The sequence below is a fragment of the Diorhabda sublineata genome, chromosome 3, assembly GCF_026230105.1.
Source record: "Diorhabda sublineata isolate icDioSubl1.1 chromosome 3, icDioSubl1.1, whole genome shotgun sequence".
Taxonomy (NCBI): domain Eukaryota; kingdom Metazoa; phylum Arthropoda; class Insecta; order Coleoptera; family Chrysomelidae; genus Diorhabda; species Diorhabda sublineata.
In genome coordinates, this window is record NC_079476.1 from 24,320,469 (window position 1) to 24,339,645 (window position 19,177).

A 19,177-nucleotide genomic window follows, 5' to 3' on the forward strand; every position below is an offset into this window, starting at 1 on the left:
TCCATATTCAACTTTGTCTTTGGTTCATCTAAGATTTCTTCATACAAATTGACAATATTTTGCTTCTCTGTAGTTGATAAGTGGCATTAAATAACAGAGCTCTTTTTTTGGTTCGGTAGGTGGGCGACTGATGTCTGGAATACTATCTCAGTCAATTTTCAAATTAGTCTTTACAAGAACTGTAGAAAGAACGAAATGGTCATTATTAGTTAACAATTTATACAAATCGGCTGCGATTTAACCAATCAGGAATTAAATTCAAGAGGTTATAGCAGAGATCTACTTATTTTTATTATTATTCATAAGGTATGGCACCATAAAAACATGGCAATCAATTTCCATAAACGTTATTAATTATTGAAGATGTTCAAACTTGGTCTTCCTTGCTAACTGAATCATACAACATGACTCTAGCTACAATGGATTTATTTTCATCAAAATTTTGATTATAAACTCGCCTCTCGACCAGTATTAAAAGAGGGAAAGAGATACGCGGTTAGCTTTAAACAAAATAGCGGTCTGGAGATGAAAGGTTTAAGATTTTTTTAGTCTACTAGTTTTTTATTAAATGTGTCCAAGAATCTACCTATCTAGTGGTATCAAAATGATGTTTTTTTCACTTGTATCTTTTTTTATTTTTTATTATCATAGTCGTAGATTAAGTATAGTATTCAACTTCAACTATCTTCTCTTAACGGTAAAAAATTGACATTTTTCTGGAAAATATAGCGTTTAATTGTTCTGTTTGAGGTAAATACCTTTTCAACGCATCCGTGTTTGTTCGAATCCAGGCTGTTTTCAACGACTATCGACTGCTGCTAGCAATCATTCCCAGATTCTCGTGTTTTAAATTTGATTTTTAATGAACTGCTCGAATGAGTTTGTCATGATATAATAAGTTTGTGATGAATAACTGAACGGATGTTCTTTGAGGTAATCAAAAACTCATCAATCGATAATATAGGATATAAAATATCAAGATGAACTCACGTACTTTTGATTATGTGAAATCAAAAACAAAAATTACAATCAAGACATAAAATAAATGCGGATAGTTATAAAAAAACCCATACAATAATTATTTTTTATTGAGTTAAGGGGTTCGATTAAGTGAGTTAAAATAACGATTTCAATAAAAATAAAGATGAACATTGCGTTCTAATAAATTCTTCAGTGGAAAGTTACAGTAAATATGATTGAAACCACTTTTACAATATCGAAACTAAGAGCACCGTCTAGTTGCAATATTCATAAGTACCATAACGAGAATGCGTCTTAACTTTTTTTTATCAGCCTTATCAGTTTTGACAGTGAAATTATGGGACCAAATGGTACATGCTATGAGATTCTTCTTAGTTTCCGAAGACGGTGCTCCTTCAAAACTTATAACCCTAGAAAACCGGATGAGTGTTGACAGAAAATGATCTTCATGTGATGCGCATACTTTTTACTTTTTGGGAGAGATAGCATATGTTGGGTGCATAAAAAGATAAGTGGATAGCATCCATATTATAGAACAAACAGAAAGATCCCATCTGACAATTGGCTATTGACCTTAATTTCTCTTTATACTGAATATATTTTCGGTTCTTTTGAGCTATATAAACATTTCAATTCTTATCCGGATTGGAATTATTTACGTCTATAATGCTGGCGTCTTATACCAATCGATAACTATAATATTAACTTGAATGGAAAACCATTAACTTGAATGAGAAACTAGAATATTACACGTTTAATTGAATATACGATGAGGAATAGCCAAAAAGGGATACATTCGTTAAATTAACTTTCTTATTTCAAATGAAACCCTCTGTATACCATTAATTTTTTGGATTTTTCGAAAAACTATAGCTCATGTAAAATGTCTAATACCTATCTTCAATTGTTTTGGAAATTTTAAGTATTCACAAATTTATTACAAAAAAGTTAGCCTTAACAAAAATAAATCTATTTTACTTCACAAATACTTGACATTAAAAAAATATTAAGGTCAACGTAGACTCTTAACGAACGTCAAGATGCACTCGAAGCCGTCTCTGTCCAATACAACATTCGGTATGTTTAATTTTTGATAGGCATGCCGATGTTTTGAAAAAGAATTCACAATATTATTAGGGCTGCCCAGTAAACAGACAGTGAAGTAAGAGTAAAATATTATTATTTATAATAATATTAATATTTCATCATCGCGCGGATCGAGAGCTCGATTCGCAAGAGTAAATATTAGCTAGTAATTATTGATAAGAATAACGTGTCTTTCAGATTCATTACAATATTCAATGGTGATAGTCGTAAATTATTTATAGATTCTTTCAGAGTCGCATACGTTTGATTTATAAATAGTCTATATTGGTTAAATTTGGTTATCTAGGTAACTATTTCAATATTGTATCTATGTATTTAACGACCAGGAAATGTGTACATATCAAAAACAATATAAAGCATGATACAAAGACGCTGCAAAACATGTATAAAGGATATTATTTTGAGACTAACATATCATATTAGTAATTATTCACATATTATTCATTTCAGGTCAATTTTTGTTGGAAATTTTCAATTTTAATCATGATCTACAAGAACTTTTTGATTTTTATTACTTTTTTGTCATATTTGTAAGAATTCAGATCATGATCATAATAATTAGCTTTTCTTAATTTTAATCACTAATCACTTTTATGTTATTTTCAATCGTCTGCATTGATTTGCAAAATTGACTAATAGTTGAAGCACCTCGGGGTTGGTATGTTCAGGAAGTTTTTTATAATGTCTTTCAGTTACCGTCTTTAATTGTTTCTGTCACATTAGAAACTTTAACACTTTTAGCACCGGTGCGGTCCATAGGGCCGCAAGTGAACTTTCCCCAGAGCCCAGAGCTGTCCTAAGGACTCCACGACGTATATCTTTTCAAACTTGTTCCTTGGCCAAATGGACTATATTTAAATGTGCTTTACAGTTTGGGTGGACCGTCCTGGGATCTTGAAAAATTACTGTACACTTGGTCCATTTGCTTTTTTTGCATGATCTTCAACTCCATTGTAAAACAATTACTCTTGATGTTGTTTTCTTCAACATAATTCGAATAATATTTGACTAAAATTTTTCATCTGCGTCACCTTCACGTTACCTGTGTCTCATATAATATTTTATAAAACACATCGCACATTTTGTGCACTTAACATAAAAGCGTGATTCATCGTTCAAAGGATAGAAAAACAAATTTTGTTTTTCAATACTACAAATTGGGTGAAACTTCAAAGAAATATAATGAAAATATTTATTTCGAGAGAAAAGTGCAATATAAAGTTTTTTGTATATGCTCCGGGCCCTGGGGAAAGTTTTGGTGGTCAACTTTTAATTTCAAATAGATTTTTATTTAATTTTTCCATAAATCCATACCCCATATAGAGTGTGAAAACACAAAAAAAATTTGGGCCTACAGAAAAGTTTGTCGAGTTTGGTTGGGGCTCAAAGTGTTAAGATCTCTATAAATAATACTGTTTAGAATATGTCATGGTTCACGTACGTTGTAAGTAAGTAAGAAACTTTATTTTGAAATTTTCAATGATGGTAACATCGGTTTTTTGTACATTTTCATAATCCCATCCGCGTATATTAATAAAAGGGTAATTTTATACTTTTGGCTCTAGAAAATCGAAAAATCATCCGATTTCAAAGAATTTTTTTTAAATCTTCGTTTTTACGACGGATTTACCAAAAAAATTATGGGAATAAAAAATATAAAAGCTTATATTGGTTTCAGGGCTTTAAATGTTCATGAAAATGCACTCATTCACTTATAACTGTTGATAACTTTTTTTCAAATGATCAAATGAAGTTATTATATTTTTTTTAAAATGTATGGAAAAATGTTGATTTATTATGTTTTTACAATTAAAAATAATAACAATTTCTCTTAAAATTGACCTTTTCTCACATATAATAGTTTGTATCTTTTTTATTGAGTAATCATTAAAGTTTTATGAAAAAAACCATTCTTAAAATCACTTATTGGAATCAAGTGTATAATATTAAAAGTTAACTTTGAAAAATTGAAAATACTCACCAATAAAAAAATGGTCTTACTAAGATTGAAGATAAAAAATGGAGAAACAAACATTTTCCAATTTTTTTTCCAAAATGTTTTTGTGTAAATTAGCAAAAAAATATATGAACTGCGTTTGAAGCTTTGTAAAAAAGTTATGAACAAGTCATAAAACTATATGAAATTTCCAGATGTGATATTTCCCATAATTTTTACGATTTTGGGAATTAATTTTGACTATCTACTCATGTACTTACTCAAAGTTTTCAATTTTACGATTTGAATGACATCACAATTTTCTTTGACTACGAGGTAGGTGATTTCACATTTATACGTTGCTTCGTCTTCACCTTCAACTGGAGATATCTTCAAAACTGCACCATTAGTTTCATTGGTGTACTCCACTGTCATTCTGCAATAGAAATATTGAATTGAAATACACTTTCTCGTTATAATGAGGCTTTGAGCAGCAGCATTTATCTTTTAACATATGAATCTTTGTAAAATATCTTAAATTTTCTTTATATGTTATTAAAAAATGAAAAAATATAATATACAAATATAATAATGAAATCGATAAATAACGATTGGACTATATACTGAATGAAATTTTTATAACAAACTTTTCGTTTGAAACATATTGACAACGGCATTCTATTCTACTTCGAATAAAAATAATTCCTGCACATTTATCGAAGTTTCCTTTATTGTCCTGGGATGTTTCAATTGCAACGATTTCATAAGCTAGACAGTTGAGCAAAATGGAAAAGTTACTTTAGTAACTATACGTAGTTGACATCACAGATCTTTTGTATGATATGACAGCTAAACTAGATGTCACTAAACTTTTCATTTACCAGTTCAGAAAATTGACGGCAGCTATGAAAGGAAATAAATACAGGAAAGTAGTGAAAAACTAACTTGTCCATTTCACTTGGATGCTTTATTGTCATCACAAATATCATACGGGGTGATTATTTGATAGATTGAAGAAATCGTTGTTGAAAAATTTTAACTTACTCTTATTAATTTTTGGGACCGATGACAGATTTTTAAATATTGTAGTGATTTTTCTCACTTTTACACTAGAATGATTCAAATTCAAAAATCTTGTTCATTAAATCTATGAAGGAACTTATAACACTTTTCAGCACTATATGATCCTTTGTTTCAAGTGTCTTAGAAAGAATGAAATTATTCGTTAGAAGCAAAACACGTTAAATAAAATGTCTTTTAAATCTATTTACTTTTATGTTGCTTATAATTTCCAACGATTTTTTTAGATACAAATGATGAAGCTCCGGGAAAACTTCATGGATATATTTTCAAAACGAACCATGTTTTTTTTATTATGATATATGATATATTCGCATCTGCTATCCATTAAATTCCATGGCGTCGATAACTCCACTATGGAATTATTTAGAAGTGAACTAAACCTTCATAATCCTACTCCAAACACAACAAGGTTTCTGTTCGAATCGAGATCTCTTTTTACGATGCGTTCTAGTAATTTTTCTTTGTCTAACCACTCATTTTCCATGTTCAATGCCGTTTAAATAAAACCATTTCTCATCGTAAGTAGCAATTCGACGTTTCTTTTGAATCTCGGTTAATTCGTGTTGCATTATTCGTCAACTTTTACAGATCTTGTGATTTGCGATTTGAAGTATCTTAAGATGGTCCATGGAAGTCTGATAATCGGCGAGTGCTGGTACCAGTTTGGTTTTCCACTGCTACCTTTGTGACCTAAATATCAAACGCAGCCACCATTAAAACGATTAAAACAGTGTCTTCCTCTTCAATTTCACATATTTTTCTTGCTACCACGGCTGCGCTAAAACTTTTTTTCCATTAATGTCTGTGTCACATATTAACAATGAACAAGAATTTTCATGAAAATCGACATCCTATATATTTCCAAGGTTCTCGTGGTGTATCCAAGTTTCATCCACTGCTAGATATTGATGAGAAATTTGATTAGAATTACCATTGGAGATATGCAAACATTCGTTTGCTTGTAATGCAAGCTTTTGATCTGCATTCAACCGTCACGATACCAAACTGTGTTTCATTAATGGTTTTTTCTTGTAAAAAATTATAGTTAATCAGAAATCGAAATATTTACCCAGCAAAGAAAGTATGAATAGTTACCTGAAAGGTAACTATTCATATTCAAAAGGGAGATAAAATACATTCAAAAATAAATCTCAAATTAGATAATAATTCATCATTTTTCCAGTTATATTTATATTTCACGTAGCAAGTTGATATGTTTTTCATCTAACCGTATATTCTAATACAAATATTTCAAACAAACAACATTTAATTGCAAAACAAACATCACGTTCGACTTCAAAGTCACCGCTGATTAACGTGTGAATTAGAAGATTTTCGTCGAATTTGCGGTAAACAACATCCGCGTTAATTCGAGTATGTTAAAAGCGTCTTATGTGCTCGAAGCTTAGTACTTTAACAACTGACGACTCATCTCTTCAATAAACAAACCCTAATAATGTTGTGGTCGTCACTAAGACCTTGATTAAGGGCACCGTAAATAATTCCTTCATTTTGTCAAATGTTCATCCTTGCGAGAAATTTTGTTTTCAACCTACAGAGACAAAACGTTCGTTTACATTTAAACAATCTGACTGAAGTGAGATGTCGGAATTATACAGTATGATACGATATAAAGTGAAATTAATCAAATATAAGGAAATCAGATTATATATTTTCGAAAGTGTTTTTTAATTGTTATATTTTGTATTTATTTCATCAGTTCTCCTTAGTTGCTTCATTACCTTATAACTTTTTTTCTCTGATGTTTCTCTGAAGTCAGGCAACGCCCTCGAAAAATCGGCAAAAGCTCGTCAACGCTCATAAGTTTGGGAACGCTGTCGAAAGAAATTAAAATGAAGCATGTTCATGCGTCAGACAGTTATGTCTGTATTATGACACGTGCGCGACGAGTAGATGCGTTTTCAGAATGAATAACCGAATTTCAGATCTCGCTTCTATCAAATAGTTCAACAGTGTCGATGATCTATCAGAAATTCTTAAAAACGGGCTCTGTTGCCGACGCGTTCTGGACGATCGGTATTTCTAACAACTAACGATAGTTTTAAATATGTTTTATCAAACACGTATAATCGTGAAGATCGAGATAATATGCGAAATTTTAAAAGTTAAGTGAAAAGATCATTAGAAAATTTCATTTAAATAGACAAAGTAACAGAATAAGTGGAATAAAGTCGAATATAAATGCGTGTTTCAGTATTAAAAATCTTTTCTTTGAGCTGTAGATTAATTTGAGCTCTAATTCCCTCTTATCCTAATTTCGGTACGAAATTATGACATGACCTATTTGAAGATGGAATTACATTGAATCATTACACAAGACGAAAGATATTGTATACAAAGCGAACATTTTAAATGGAACAAATACTATAACTTAATAAATTCATGCAATAATTTAAATTTGATTTGCTAAGGGGAATACTTATTTATTTTCATAGCTATGTCAGCTTTTTTTAGGACAAAATGAGTTGGTGAATTCATTTTGCTTGTAAACTATATTTTAAATTTTTGAAACTTGCATAGGAACCAGAAATTGGACCTCTAGAAAGAAATTGGAAACCAGCAACTATTTCTAGTTTCCAATGAAACAAGAGTTTACGTTACATAAAGCGATTTGTTTTTTTATTATTTGAGGGAGTTTTTTAGAGAATAACATGTTTCCTGTCGTCTTGCTGATTCGATTTCTCAACGATCTCCTGATGGAACCACTTATTAGCTATCATTTCTTGCAACTTGGTGCTACACCGAGCAGCATATCTCACTATCTTGAGTGAATTTTGGGATATACAGAAACTGTCCAATTAAAATGTTTGACGAACTGCTGAATTATTTCCTAACAAGTAATTTTCACAGCGGCTCTTACCGCTTAGGTAATTGGGTCCCGTATTCAAAAACACATTTTATATATTATTTTTCTCTCTTAATCTTCAAATAAAAATATATTTCGAATATAGCCGAAGTGGCTAGGATGCGAGAAGCACGTGCCTCGGCATACATTCACATTCTGTTGTGTTTACGATTCCAAACTCAAACTGTATCAAGGGACTACCAATTTCGATTTATTACAGCAAACTTTGGTATCCAATAATCGTAAATTGTTCTACAGAATCCACATATGGATAGAGAAAATAAAATAATGCCGTTGTTCACAAAATTTCAAAGAGATTTTACGTACGTACGCATCCAATGGAACAAACGGATATTTTGTAATGGTTTCTGAACCTTTTGTAGTCTACAAATTATCTACAATGCTCAAAATAGAATATCAATGCATTTTCTTGTGTTTATTAACATACTCACGATAAATGGATTTTTAAAATTTTATTCCGTTTTTGAAAATAATAATTCGTGCAGGAGTAAACGATATACGATAATAAAGTTTTTAGTTTATTATTTATTTGTGAATTACGTGGATTAATCATAATCATAAGTAACATTGTGTCAGCTTTATTTTATTTTAAAAACAGAATTGTCTTTACCATTCATTAGCTGGGACGACGACAAGGTGAAAATAACAACTTATATACTATCTGGCATACAGACAGTGATTATTTGTTAGAGACACTTCTACAAAACGATCAAATTATAACTATTTATAAGAAGTGGAAAAATTATATGATTCATGCATCGATTTCGTAAAATAGTTTAAATAATTACAACTTCAACATAATTTTTTGGATCATTTTAAGATCATGTATCGTTCACTCTTTCCTTTTATTGTTTATTGTGTTGTCAATTTTTTTTTCAAATACCTTAAATGTTATTTGAGGCTGTACAAACCTGATAAGACTTTGTTTTACTCATGTTAATATATTTCTCAAATCTGCTTTGTTTATAGGTCCCCAGGACCCCTTTTGATTTTTAGCGTTTTTCATATTAATCTGTAGCTGATTTTACAAAGGGGCTTACGTCCTTCAAATGGTTTATCAGTACATACTTGAGCAAATATGCCCGCTACTTCATTTCTTTTCTCCACAGTGTATATTTCTGCTTGAACAACATTGTCCAAGCTTTTTGTGGACCCTTAACTTAAGCTCCTAATCCAATTTTTTCATCTGTTGCCTCGATGCCTTTTTTTCGCGGATTTTGATTTTTGGGGACTTACACGATTATCAAATACCATTTATTTCATTTAACACTACCAATGGTAATTTTCCAAGGTTTTTAAGGTTGGAATCACTGTTTTCTTTGACTTCTGAGGAAAAGCAACAACGAGAACTTACAAGATGAGTAGAGCTTTATATACAAAACCAATTCCAAGAAGGGAATAATTCGTCATTATCTTAATCCAAATGCACAATAAAATCATTCGTTTCTTATTTCTTTTATAATAATTTTAATTTGAAAATTTACTCTTCCACATCATTGTGCGATAAAACTGTCCGTTTTCACAATAATTGATTAAAGTGGAGGTATGAAGCTAATGGATTTTTAATGAAATAGGAAATTTAAACGACGATTTTTCATTCCAGAATTATGCGGTTTTAATTCAATTATGTCTAATTATAAAGTTTTAAAATGCCGGAATTATCATTTCAAATATTCAAACGTCAAAAAATGCGGTACATAATTTAGTAGCCGAAAATTCAGTTAAGTGAAAAATGATGTAATATTGAGAAGATTTTAGTGTCACTTCAAGAAAATATTCACAGATTAGCTTTTTCGTAAACTCTGTCATCGTCTTATTATTGCACAATTTGATTCAGTTTAGTAGGTAGTTATCCTATTTTAAAATAAAAAGAAAAAAGTGTCCACCTATTCATATGAGAATGTGACAATTTTTTGCTGGAAAAAGATTCTTAGTAACATGAATTTTAGTCATAAAACATCTTCGAGTTGTATAGTCAAAATTTCGAATGTAGATTGATAGTTATTTATCAAAAATGACGTTCTATTTGTAGATTAATCTTCTATCTAAACTGGTTTCCAGAAGAAAAATTGAATGGTTTTTAATTCATAAAAATAATATTTCACTATCTTGTTAATTTTTTCAATAGATATTTCCATTTAATTAAAGAGTAATGTTAACAGAGAGGTCAACAAGAAAATAACGCTATCAGTTAGGAACTGGTTTTATTTACAAACCCAACTGGAACCGTTAGATTTTCTAGATTAGAGGTAATTTTGATTATTGTGCGGAAATCACGGCAATATCTTTGAACTCCTTTTGTTCTTACAGGAAAGGGCTTTCCAGTGGTTTCATCGATTTAACGAACTTTACGTGATTCATTCGATGAAGAGAAAACACAGACTTTAACACCTATCAATTATTTCAAACGAGATTAGGGGAAATGCGGTTAATGGATTACGGATATTAATATTGATCAAACAAAATATTTTAGATTGTAGATAACAAATAGAATGACATGCGATAACAACGCTTGGTTATACTAACACCTTTATCCATTAAAAAAACGCGTTCTCCCCATTGTTGCATGCGTATAAAGTAGCAAATTAAGTATCGTAACAATCGTAGATTTCTATCAAATTAGTCGTCAAGAAATTAATCAAAGGAACTAAGTATATCATTTGATGAATTGAATAATAGTTTTAAAAATAACTGAATCTAAAATAAAAACTAGATCAATCGTTATACAAAATCATCAGCGATATAAATTAGTATTCAATTTTCAAAACTATAATTCCAAAAACTTTGGATATATGAGTTACAGAAAACCTAGGACGACAAGAATATTAATGAAGTTCCTTCCATTTATGGAATTATTTCGGAAAAACTTGTGGTGGAATAGCTTTTACCTAATATTTCATTACTATCAGTGATAAATATGGGTAAAACTGAATAGAGCAAATTATATATGAGTTCTTGGACTCATGTAGTAAAAATCTTCATGCACACGTCAGTGACAAGTCTCAACAAAGTTTTAACATGCTGCTTCGATACACTTTATTATAACAGAGCTCGAAAGACTACTTAGTCAAGTTATTTTGACAAATATCTCAAATTGAGTTTCGCTCTCTTATGAAATGGTTGACTAATGAAACATTAAAACCAACACAAATCAAAAATACAATGGAGGGTGTTTACGGTGAGTTTTGTCCACCATTTCCAACAATTAAAAATTGGTTTAAGTTTCGCAACACAAGAAATTGCAGGAACGGCATTTCCAAGTGTTCTAAGGATCCTACATGAGCATTTAAATATAGTGTTTCACTATGATCCGACTTCCCAATGACTTTCCATGGAGTAGCATGGAAAAGAGCGCATGCCAAAGAAATCAAAGATCACGAGAAGCACCAAAAACGTGAAGGCTACAATATTTTGGGACTTGATTGATTTCGAGAAACTAAATACAACCGTGATCGTGGTGTGCGAATATTTTGACTCTAAGCCGCATCATATTTTCATAGTGACATAGAAGCTTTAGTCAGACGTACTGAAAAGCTGGAAAATGTATCGAAATAAAGGAAGAATATGTTGAAAAATAATCACAGTTTTTTTCATGAACGTTAGGCTAGGAATTCATGTTTTATCAATTTTTTTCGTATTGAAATCCACATAAGTAAGAATTTTAATACAAATTTTATGTTTATCTTTTCCTTCCAGCTATTTACCTTTTCTTTTCACCTCTTCCTCCATGAGATAATCAATTTGACTCTGGACTTTCACCAGCGTCGCTCTTTCGTCCGATTTTTTCTTTCATTCTTTCTTTTCTAATTATTGCTTAGTAATTTTTTTAAGTTTATTTTGCGGTACGGTTTTGGAGAATTCAGGCTCTATTTTTGAGCCTCCATTTTCTTTTCTTCTCCTCTTGGTACCTAATTATATTATGAATCGTTTTTTTTTTAATTCATTATTATACCTCTAAAAATTTCTGAACGCAGCAAAAAAAGTAAAATCATCATTGTAACTTGTGATATACGAAGGACTAAATTTCCTTCGTGGTTTTCACTTTGAAAGTTCGGTTCTCATAAGAAATCGAGCCCAGTTTATATTTAAGAGAGTAATTTGTTTTCTATGTTTTTTTATTCAATATTTATTTGTACCAAGTTATAGGATGATGGAAAAACCTCTGAAGGATGTTATTGAATAGGTAAAAGCTTGAATTTTAAATAAAAAATGCTACTTTCACACTTTATAAGTGTAAATAGAAATTTTATTTCTTCATTTTGTAAAAAAGTTATCATATGTTGAGGAATTGTTGGGATAAAATACCCACACCCCAATACGAGAAGCTAGTTCATCGTTATTCATCATAAAAGGCAAACAATTTGTTGACAAAATTTTTGTTAATTACTCTAGATCCATTCAAGTTTTTTATTTACTACCTTCCTAAAATTGACCTCATATAATATTTTATCGGGTTCTATTTATATAATTTGTTGTAACTGTCTATAAAAGATTCAGTTATAGATTTATTCAATGGAGAAAAATAGATCTGTAGCCCCTCAGTAACTCCTTCACTGCCTACTTTTAAATTGATTGAAATGCTAATATATTTCAACGAAGACTGATGGTTGATTTCCCCTAGATTTTAAATACTGAATTTTTTTCCTTCTGTATAATAATTGATGATACCTTTTCATTCCGTTTTTTAATTGACCGTTCGAGAAATTCACAAAGGGAGGAAGGGTTCACTTTTTATTTTTCGAGGTAGGATAACTAGGGTTGAAATGTCAATTATTGTTCCTTATTGGGAGTTTCCATTATGGCTGCGTCTTGAGCGACACAAAAGAAAATCGAGATAAAATAAGTCGAAGCAAGGAGGGTATTATTAAAAGCAATTAAGTTAATTGAATTGTATAAAAAATAAGATGGGAAGTTTTTATTCAACATTAGATATATGATGAAGAAATGAGGAAATTTTTCAAAATTCTCGCTAATTCTCGCGATAAGGTACTCTTCGAAAAATGGTATTCACGCGTTTATTTTCTTAAGGAAATCCCAACCCTTTTAGCAGGCTTTCTGTTCTTTCTCGGGTAAAAATTTTTGGTTTTTCACTTCTTGGAATGTTCAAACATAGTTTCTCGTTTTCATATTCGTGTATAGAACGGTAAATATTTTGGTTTGGAAAAATGGTGGGTTAAGGATCTTTTTCTTATTTCCAATTTATAAGATTTTGATGCAACTGACATAAAAGAGAATTTATCTAGCTAATTCCAAGAAAATAAACAATTTATTCTTTGCAAAGCCATTTTGTATTATTATAATCTATTTTTATACTCCTTGATTTTTTACAAAAGCTATTGGGACATACGTTACACAAAAAAATATGTTTTGTGGACTGAAAAAGTATGTAGTTTTTTTCTGGTCTGTCTCTTTTTTATTTTTTGCCAATTTCTGAATCCCACACTCTCTTAACGTATTTTGAATCTTCTATTTTTAGTAAAAAATAGAAATTCAAGAAATCACGTAATCTTGGGATCTTGTCGTATTTGTACATTTGTTAATTCATACTTTTTTGTAGACCTCTCACTCGCCTAAAATATTTCATCGCTGCAGGTTGCAATGCAATGCACTTTTTTGCCTATTAGTGAAAAACCATTTTCCACATCCGTGAATCATTATTAGTCTATAAATTGATTATAAACTATTGGCTTCTTCTTTAAAACCATTTTTTCATTGATTAAGCGCTTGTTTATGCTGTAAAATATATTTAAAGGGTTCGCAATTATCTTTGAAAAATGGTATACATAGCACCCCACATGTTTAATAGAATTTCCGTTTGATTATTGTTTAAAGTGTGATTTTTTTAACAAAACCGAGAAAACATGTAAACTTCATTCGACGTAATTCAACTTTAATCAAAAATACTTGTATTTATCTCCAATTGTAACATAGTTAAGAGGATGTTTTTGTCGTATTCCTATGCACAATGAAAGAAAATAGATTATTGAATTAGAACAAATAACCTTGTATTTTTACCTTCGCTACTCTGTTAAGTTTAATCTATTTAAATCAACAATCTCAGGCGAAACTCACTGAAAGGGATTTGAAAAATCCCTTAACAAAACAAGTGAACCGCTTGCTTGATTGATTTACTTTTCTCTACTCCCAAACACGTTCCTAATTGGCCTAATCTTGTTTTGGTGGCTTGTAGTAGGAAATGGAATGATGAAATCCCAGGTTTACTTTTTTTCTCAGTATTTAAGAAAATAAAATTTTGCCACTACCTGCTGAATTGGAGTTGAAGAGAACGCTAATGAAAATCTTGTCTTAATTCCGAACTATTGGGACAGTGTTTCTAGGGGATTTGGGAAACTTTAAAATAATTGAAAAAGTGAAGTGGATTTATCTTCATTTGATGCTCTGGTTACAAGCAAGTTTGTTGATACTTGAACGGTTGAAACGTAGAGAACATTATCGAGATATCAACATTTTGTTGATAAATCAGTTTGATTTTAAGTCTCTTCATTAGTTTCGATAAAAAAGTATAAATTGACGTTTCACTTCATCAAAATATGACTTGAAATTGTAACTATATATTTTTCTATACCCTTGTCTGTAAACGTCTACTGTTAACATTCCTAGTAAATGACATTTAACAATAACATGCACGTAATGAAATCTCATAACATACAGGTGCGTTTTGAGAAGAAAACTTCTTGGTTCAATTAAATTACAATCAAATTTTTATATACGTAAGACGTTATTTGATCTATTTACATAAATTTCGTCAATTGCAAAAAAAAACTTTTAGCATTAGCGAGAAATATTTAGGATTGAAAGAGTGATTCCCCTAAATGTAGGCAGCACATTATACAATTTCTTTATAAATAGGACACGTTTTCTGAAGTAGCATGCTATGGCGGCTAGGTGGATAAAATTTTTCGCTTCGTGCGTAATGGGTAACTCACATTTCTTGTTACGTAATATACTATAAATGAATTAACAATTAGAACAAGAAAGACTTTCTTACAAACTGCAAGAGACGAAACGAAGAAATCGACAACCATTACGAATGCTAGAAACGGGATTCATAGTCCCCAAAGATTATCTAAGACAATATAAGGAAGGATGTGCTGCCTCGAAATCAAAGTAGGAAAGGGAAACTTGAGCATTGAGCCTATCAAATCACTGCTAATCGAGAATCGGTAACATTACCTTGTCAGACCTTCCGTTCTCTCCCGATATCGTCTACTTCTGTTGGATTTTTGGACTTCCCATCAGCTATCCACTCCAATTGTCTCTACGATACTTGCATTTCTAACGGTTACTTTTCTTTTTCATCTGCCATTCAGTGTTTGTAGCACTCAGATTGCCACTAGTGATGTTGAAGCTTGTGCAACATTACGTTCATGCAAAATCAAACTATCTTTCAGGTCGTAGTACATATATACGTTTTCAAATTGATAAATCCCCGTATGATTGTTTTTCTTATTGTCCTGTTTTCTATTTCAATGTTCTCAATTTCGTATGTAATTCCTAATGAATTTGCGGCATTAGTTTTGATGTATGTTCAAGTAGCGTTAATACTATAATTGACCCGTTCGAAAGTTTTGAACAACACGCTTTTCCGTACAAAATTTATAGCGGTTCGGTATTTTATCCCAAACTTTATTCATGGTAATAGAAGTTAGTAGAAGTACCTGAAGCAAGTTATGTATTCGGTGGATTATGGATTCGTATATATATAAAATAACGAATAATGCACCGCCGTTTTCATCATTAAAATAATTTTGAGTTATACAATGAAAAAAAAAATAACTTTGTTGGTCGCTAATTAAATTCCAAAAGTTGGTTGAAAGTTTTTGGGAAAAATCCTCGGGGAATATCCCTACAAATTTGTGGGATAATAAATATAAAAACATATCTTGGAAATTAATATTGTAATCCTAGTGAATCAAGAGGTTTTATCACAGCGACAATCTTTCATTTTATTCTGCTTAAGATCCCTCCAACCAAATTAGTTGCTTTTCATATATTTTGTCTTCAGGAACCAAATATTTATGTATTTGCTGCTTTTTCGGCATATTTAATAATAAAAGTCACTCAAACTTTTAGTGTCAAACATCATAGTTATATCTTGTCTACAATCTTTTGAACAGTTGGTACATTTTTTTGATATCTAATAAGTATTGTTGTAAGAGTTGATGATGTAGAACTGAATGTACAAAGAAACATTTGACATTTTGAGAAAACAACAAACAAATTTTTACTATCGATAGATTGTGGTTATCTTTTGATCTGCCGCTGCCATTAAAAAATTATTTTGACAGAATATTTTTTGACTGACTGACTGGAACATTATTCTTTTCATATGTAGTGCAGAGAGATAATAAGTTGGACCCGTTCAATGGAAAAAAGCATAGGAGCATATCTACGAAAGTTATAATGATTTAGAAGTATTGCTTATTCCGAGAAATTCATGCTACTAAAGACAAGATAATTTTTTAAACTATATTTCACTTTTTAGTTTCTTAATTGATACCACCCTCGTATGATCGCTTTGATGCTTATATACCTACATCTCGTCGAAACATCGTTGTAAAGGCTGATCAAGTACCTTCGATCGTGCCTTTAATATTACTGGGCAGGTTAGCCCATGTGTTACTGGTCAACGTGTCTGCAATTTCTACTCCATGCCCCAGAAGCATTCCGTATTGTTCATGATGACTATACATTCCGTGTCCGGTTTAAAAAACAGTCAAAAATCATATTTTACGCTCATTTAAGTGAACAGGGGATTCGTAAGACAGACAGACAGTGTCTTAGCTTGTATCATGTCATGTTTTCATTTATTTCCATAGTGACTTGTACGAAAACTTTTCGGAAATGTGATAGTTAAACTTTTGGTTATATCAAAAATAGGCTTTGGGATAGCTTGACTAATGATTTTTTTGGTTGTCTGAGTAACCGGGCATTAAAATCTTGCAGTCGTCGCTACATTTCATGTACCTGAATAGAAACTTGGTTGTGCTGATAAAAACTAATTGATCAATGTATTCAATAAATTAAACTTTAGACTGCCTAATATATTTAGATAGCAGTCGTAAAAAACTTCCAACGAAAACTATAAGTATAATTTAATGATAATGAATATCAAACAGTTTTAGAGTAATCCGGGATGAAATTAATGTAATAATTACATAGGTGTAAAAGTTACGGTTAGTTCTCTGGAACGCAAAAGGCATTATATAAAAATACAACTGGGATTTGGGTTAATTCATGTGTCATGGAGTTTATATTCTACAGTTAACGAGAACGTTAATAAAATGACAGGGTAGTTTAATTGTGATAAGCTCAAATCATGAAAACCGACAATTAGGGCTAATTTACCCTCGTGATGGAACAATTGCTATCGGTTTATGTCCATAGATATAGTAAAATAATCTTATTTCAAATATCAAATCTGCTATCAATCTGATACAAATTATCCGAAACATACCTGATAAGCTTATTTGAAAAATGTTATTTCCAGTCGATTGGAGATAACCTTCGATGATAATGATATATTTGAATAATCAAAAAAATTTAGATTGACGATAACAGCACTAGGATTTAATGCGCTATTCAAGAGGATCCGAGCTCAAACCCATAATATAGATAGACGTTTAGACTCCGTAATTTTGATTTTGAAGTTCTTGAATACCCCAAATCTATTTCAAACTCACGTGAAATGATACAGCATGAAATTTCCAAATCCTTTCTTGCTATTATCCGCAAATGTTTCAGTTTGACTTTTTTATAAGAAATACTGTTCAACTGTTTTTGAGGCCAAACGTAAGGTTGCTTGACTTGATATAATAGTTCATATAACATAGCTCGAAAAATTCATTCTCTTCTTGTATTTCACGACCTCAAAATATAGTTTATACTTATACCAAATAACCTACTTATGGATAAGTACAATAGTTATTGGTAGGTGTGTTCTTCTAAACTAATATATCATGAAATTTTCAAATCCTCTTTCGCTAGTGTCCACAAATGTGTCATTTTGACCTTTTTACAAAAAAACTTAACCTCAGAAACGAAAGTTTCATGAATATAAAGGACTTTTCTTTGAAAGAGTCTTCCGAAAGCTGAGAATTTCATATTAGTGAAATTTATGGATACTTCTCAACATATTTTAATATCTCTTTGAAAAGAATAATAAGATTACCTATTACACTATGAAATATTATCTTACTTCTTATATGTATATATAAAGTAACCAGATTAGTATCTGGTATATATTTTATTTCATAAAATCACTAGAAATGAACATAACTGATAGAAATTTGATAATTCTATCACGCACAATAATTTTTTATAGCAAATATAACTCGAGTACTGATGGGAAACATTTCAATTCATTTATTTCCTTCAGTCTAAACATGACTTTCAATAAATTTTTCACTCTCCAACCTACGTTCGGCAAGTGAATTAGAGTATTAAAAGTTTACCATTAATCATGTTCCATGTTTCAATTTCAAAGTAACCGGTTCTTTGCTACTGAATCATTTCTTTTTCATCGATTCTTACATGAAACTTCCGGAGTATATATTCCAGTTTCATATTCTTTTTCTACGTGTTCATACAAGGTTCTCGTAAAATTGAGGTTATGAATCGTTATTTCATTTACTCTTTATAACATTTTTAATAAATATATGCAAATTATTACGTACGAAAATAAATAAAGAGAAAAAAGGTGAAACAAATTGTTCATTTTGTATTCCTAAAAGCTTTTGGTGAAATATTCAGGAACAACTGTTTGTGTCACAAAAAACATACATAAAAACTAGAAATTATGGGGCTTGTAGAAATATGAGAGAGAAACTAATGAATGAGGAAACAGGTAAGATGAATATGTCCAAACATGTTTATAATATTTTTGAAAATATATCAAAAAATTGATATGTCGATGATTCCAAATGTTACAAATGTTGAGAAAGTCTATATATATATATATATATATATATATATATATATATATATATATATATATATACACAATATACAAATGGAGCCCTCGATCTGACAAAGTTTGCTAAGCCAAATTTTATGATCCTCGAAAGTGATACAATTCAAGTCCAAAGCTTTTCTTGATTTGGCTTTTGCTCCAACAATAATTTCCTCGCTGTATTCACATTTTTTCTGGTATGACAACAACC

At 30.6% G+C, this 19,177-nt stretch overlaps 1 protein-coding gene across 4 annotated transcripts in view; it reads right to left on the bottom strand.

The window, feature by feature from the left end:
• The window catches only part of LOC130441144 (titin), a 453,335-nt gene that overhangs the window by 158,507 nt on the left and 275,651 nt on the right, over positions 1 to 19,177 (bottom strand). For all 4 annotated transcript variants that reach the window (XR_008909591.1, XM_056774695.1, XM_056774694.1 and 1 more), the window contains exon 3: positions 4,306 to 4,460. Coding sequence is in view for 3 of the 4 variants with exons in the window: in XM_056774695.1 (XP_056630673.1) it covers positions 4,306 to 4,460 (155 nt within the window). In the remaining variant the exon portion in view is untranslated. The remainder of the gene's footprint in view (positions 1 to 4,305; positions 4,461 to 19,177) is intronic.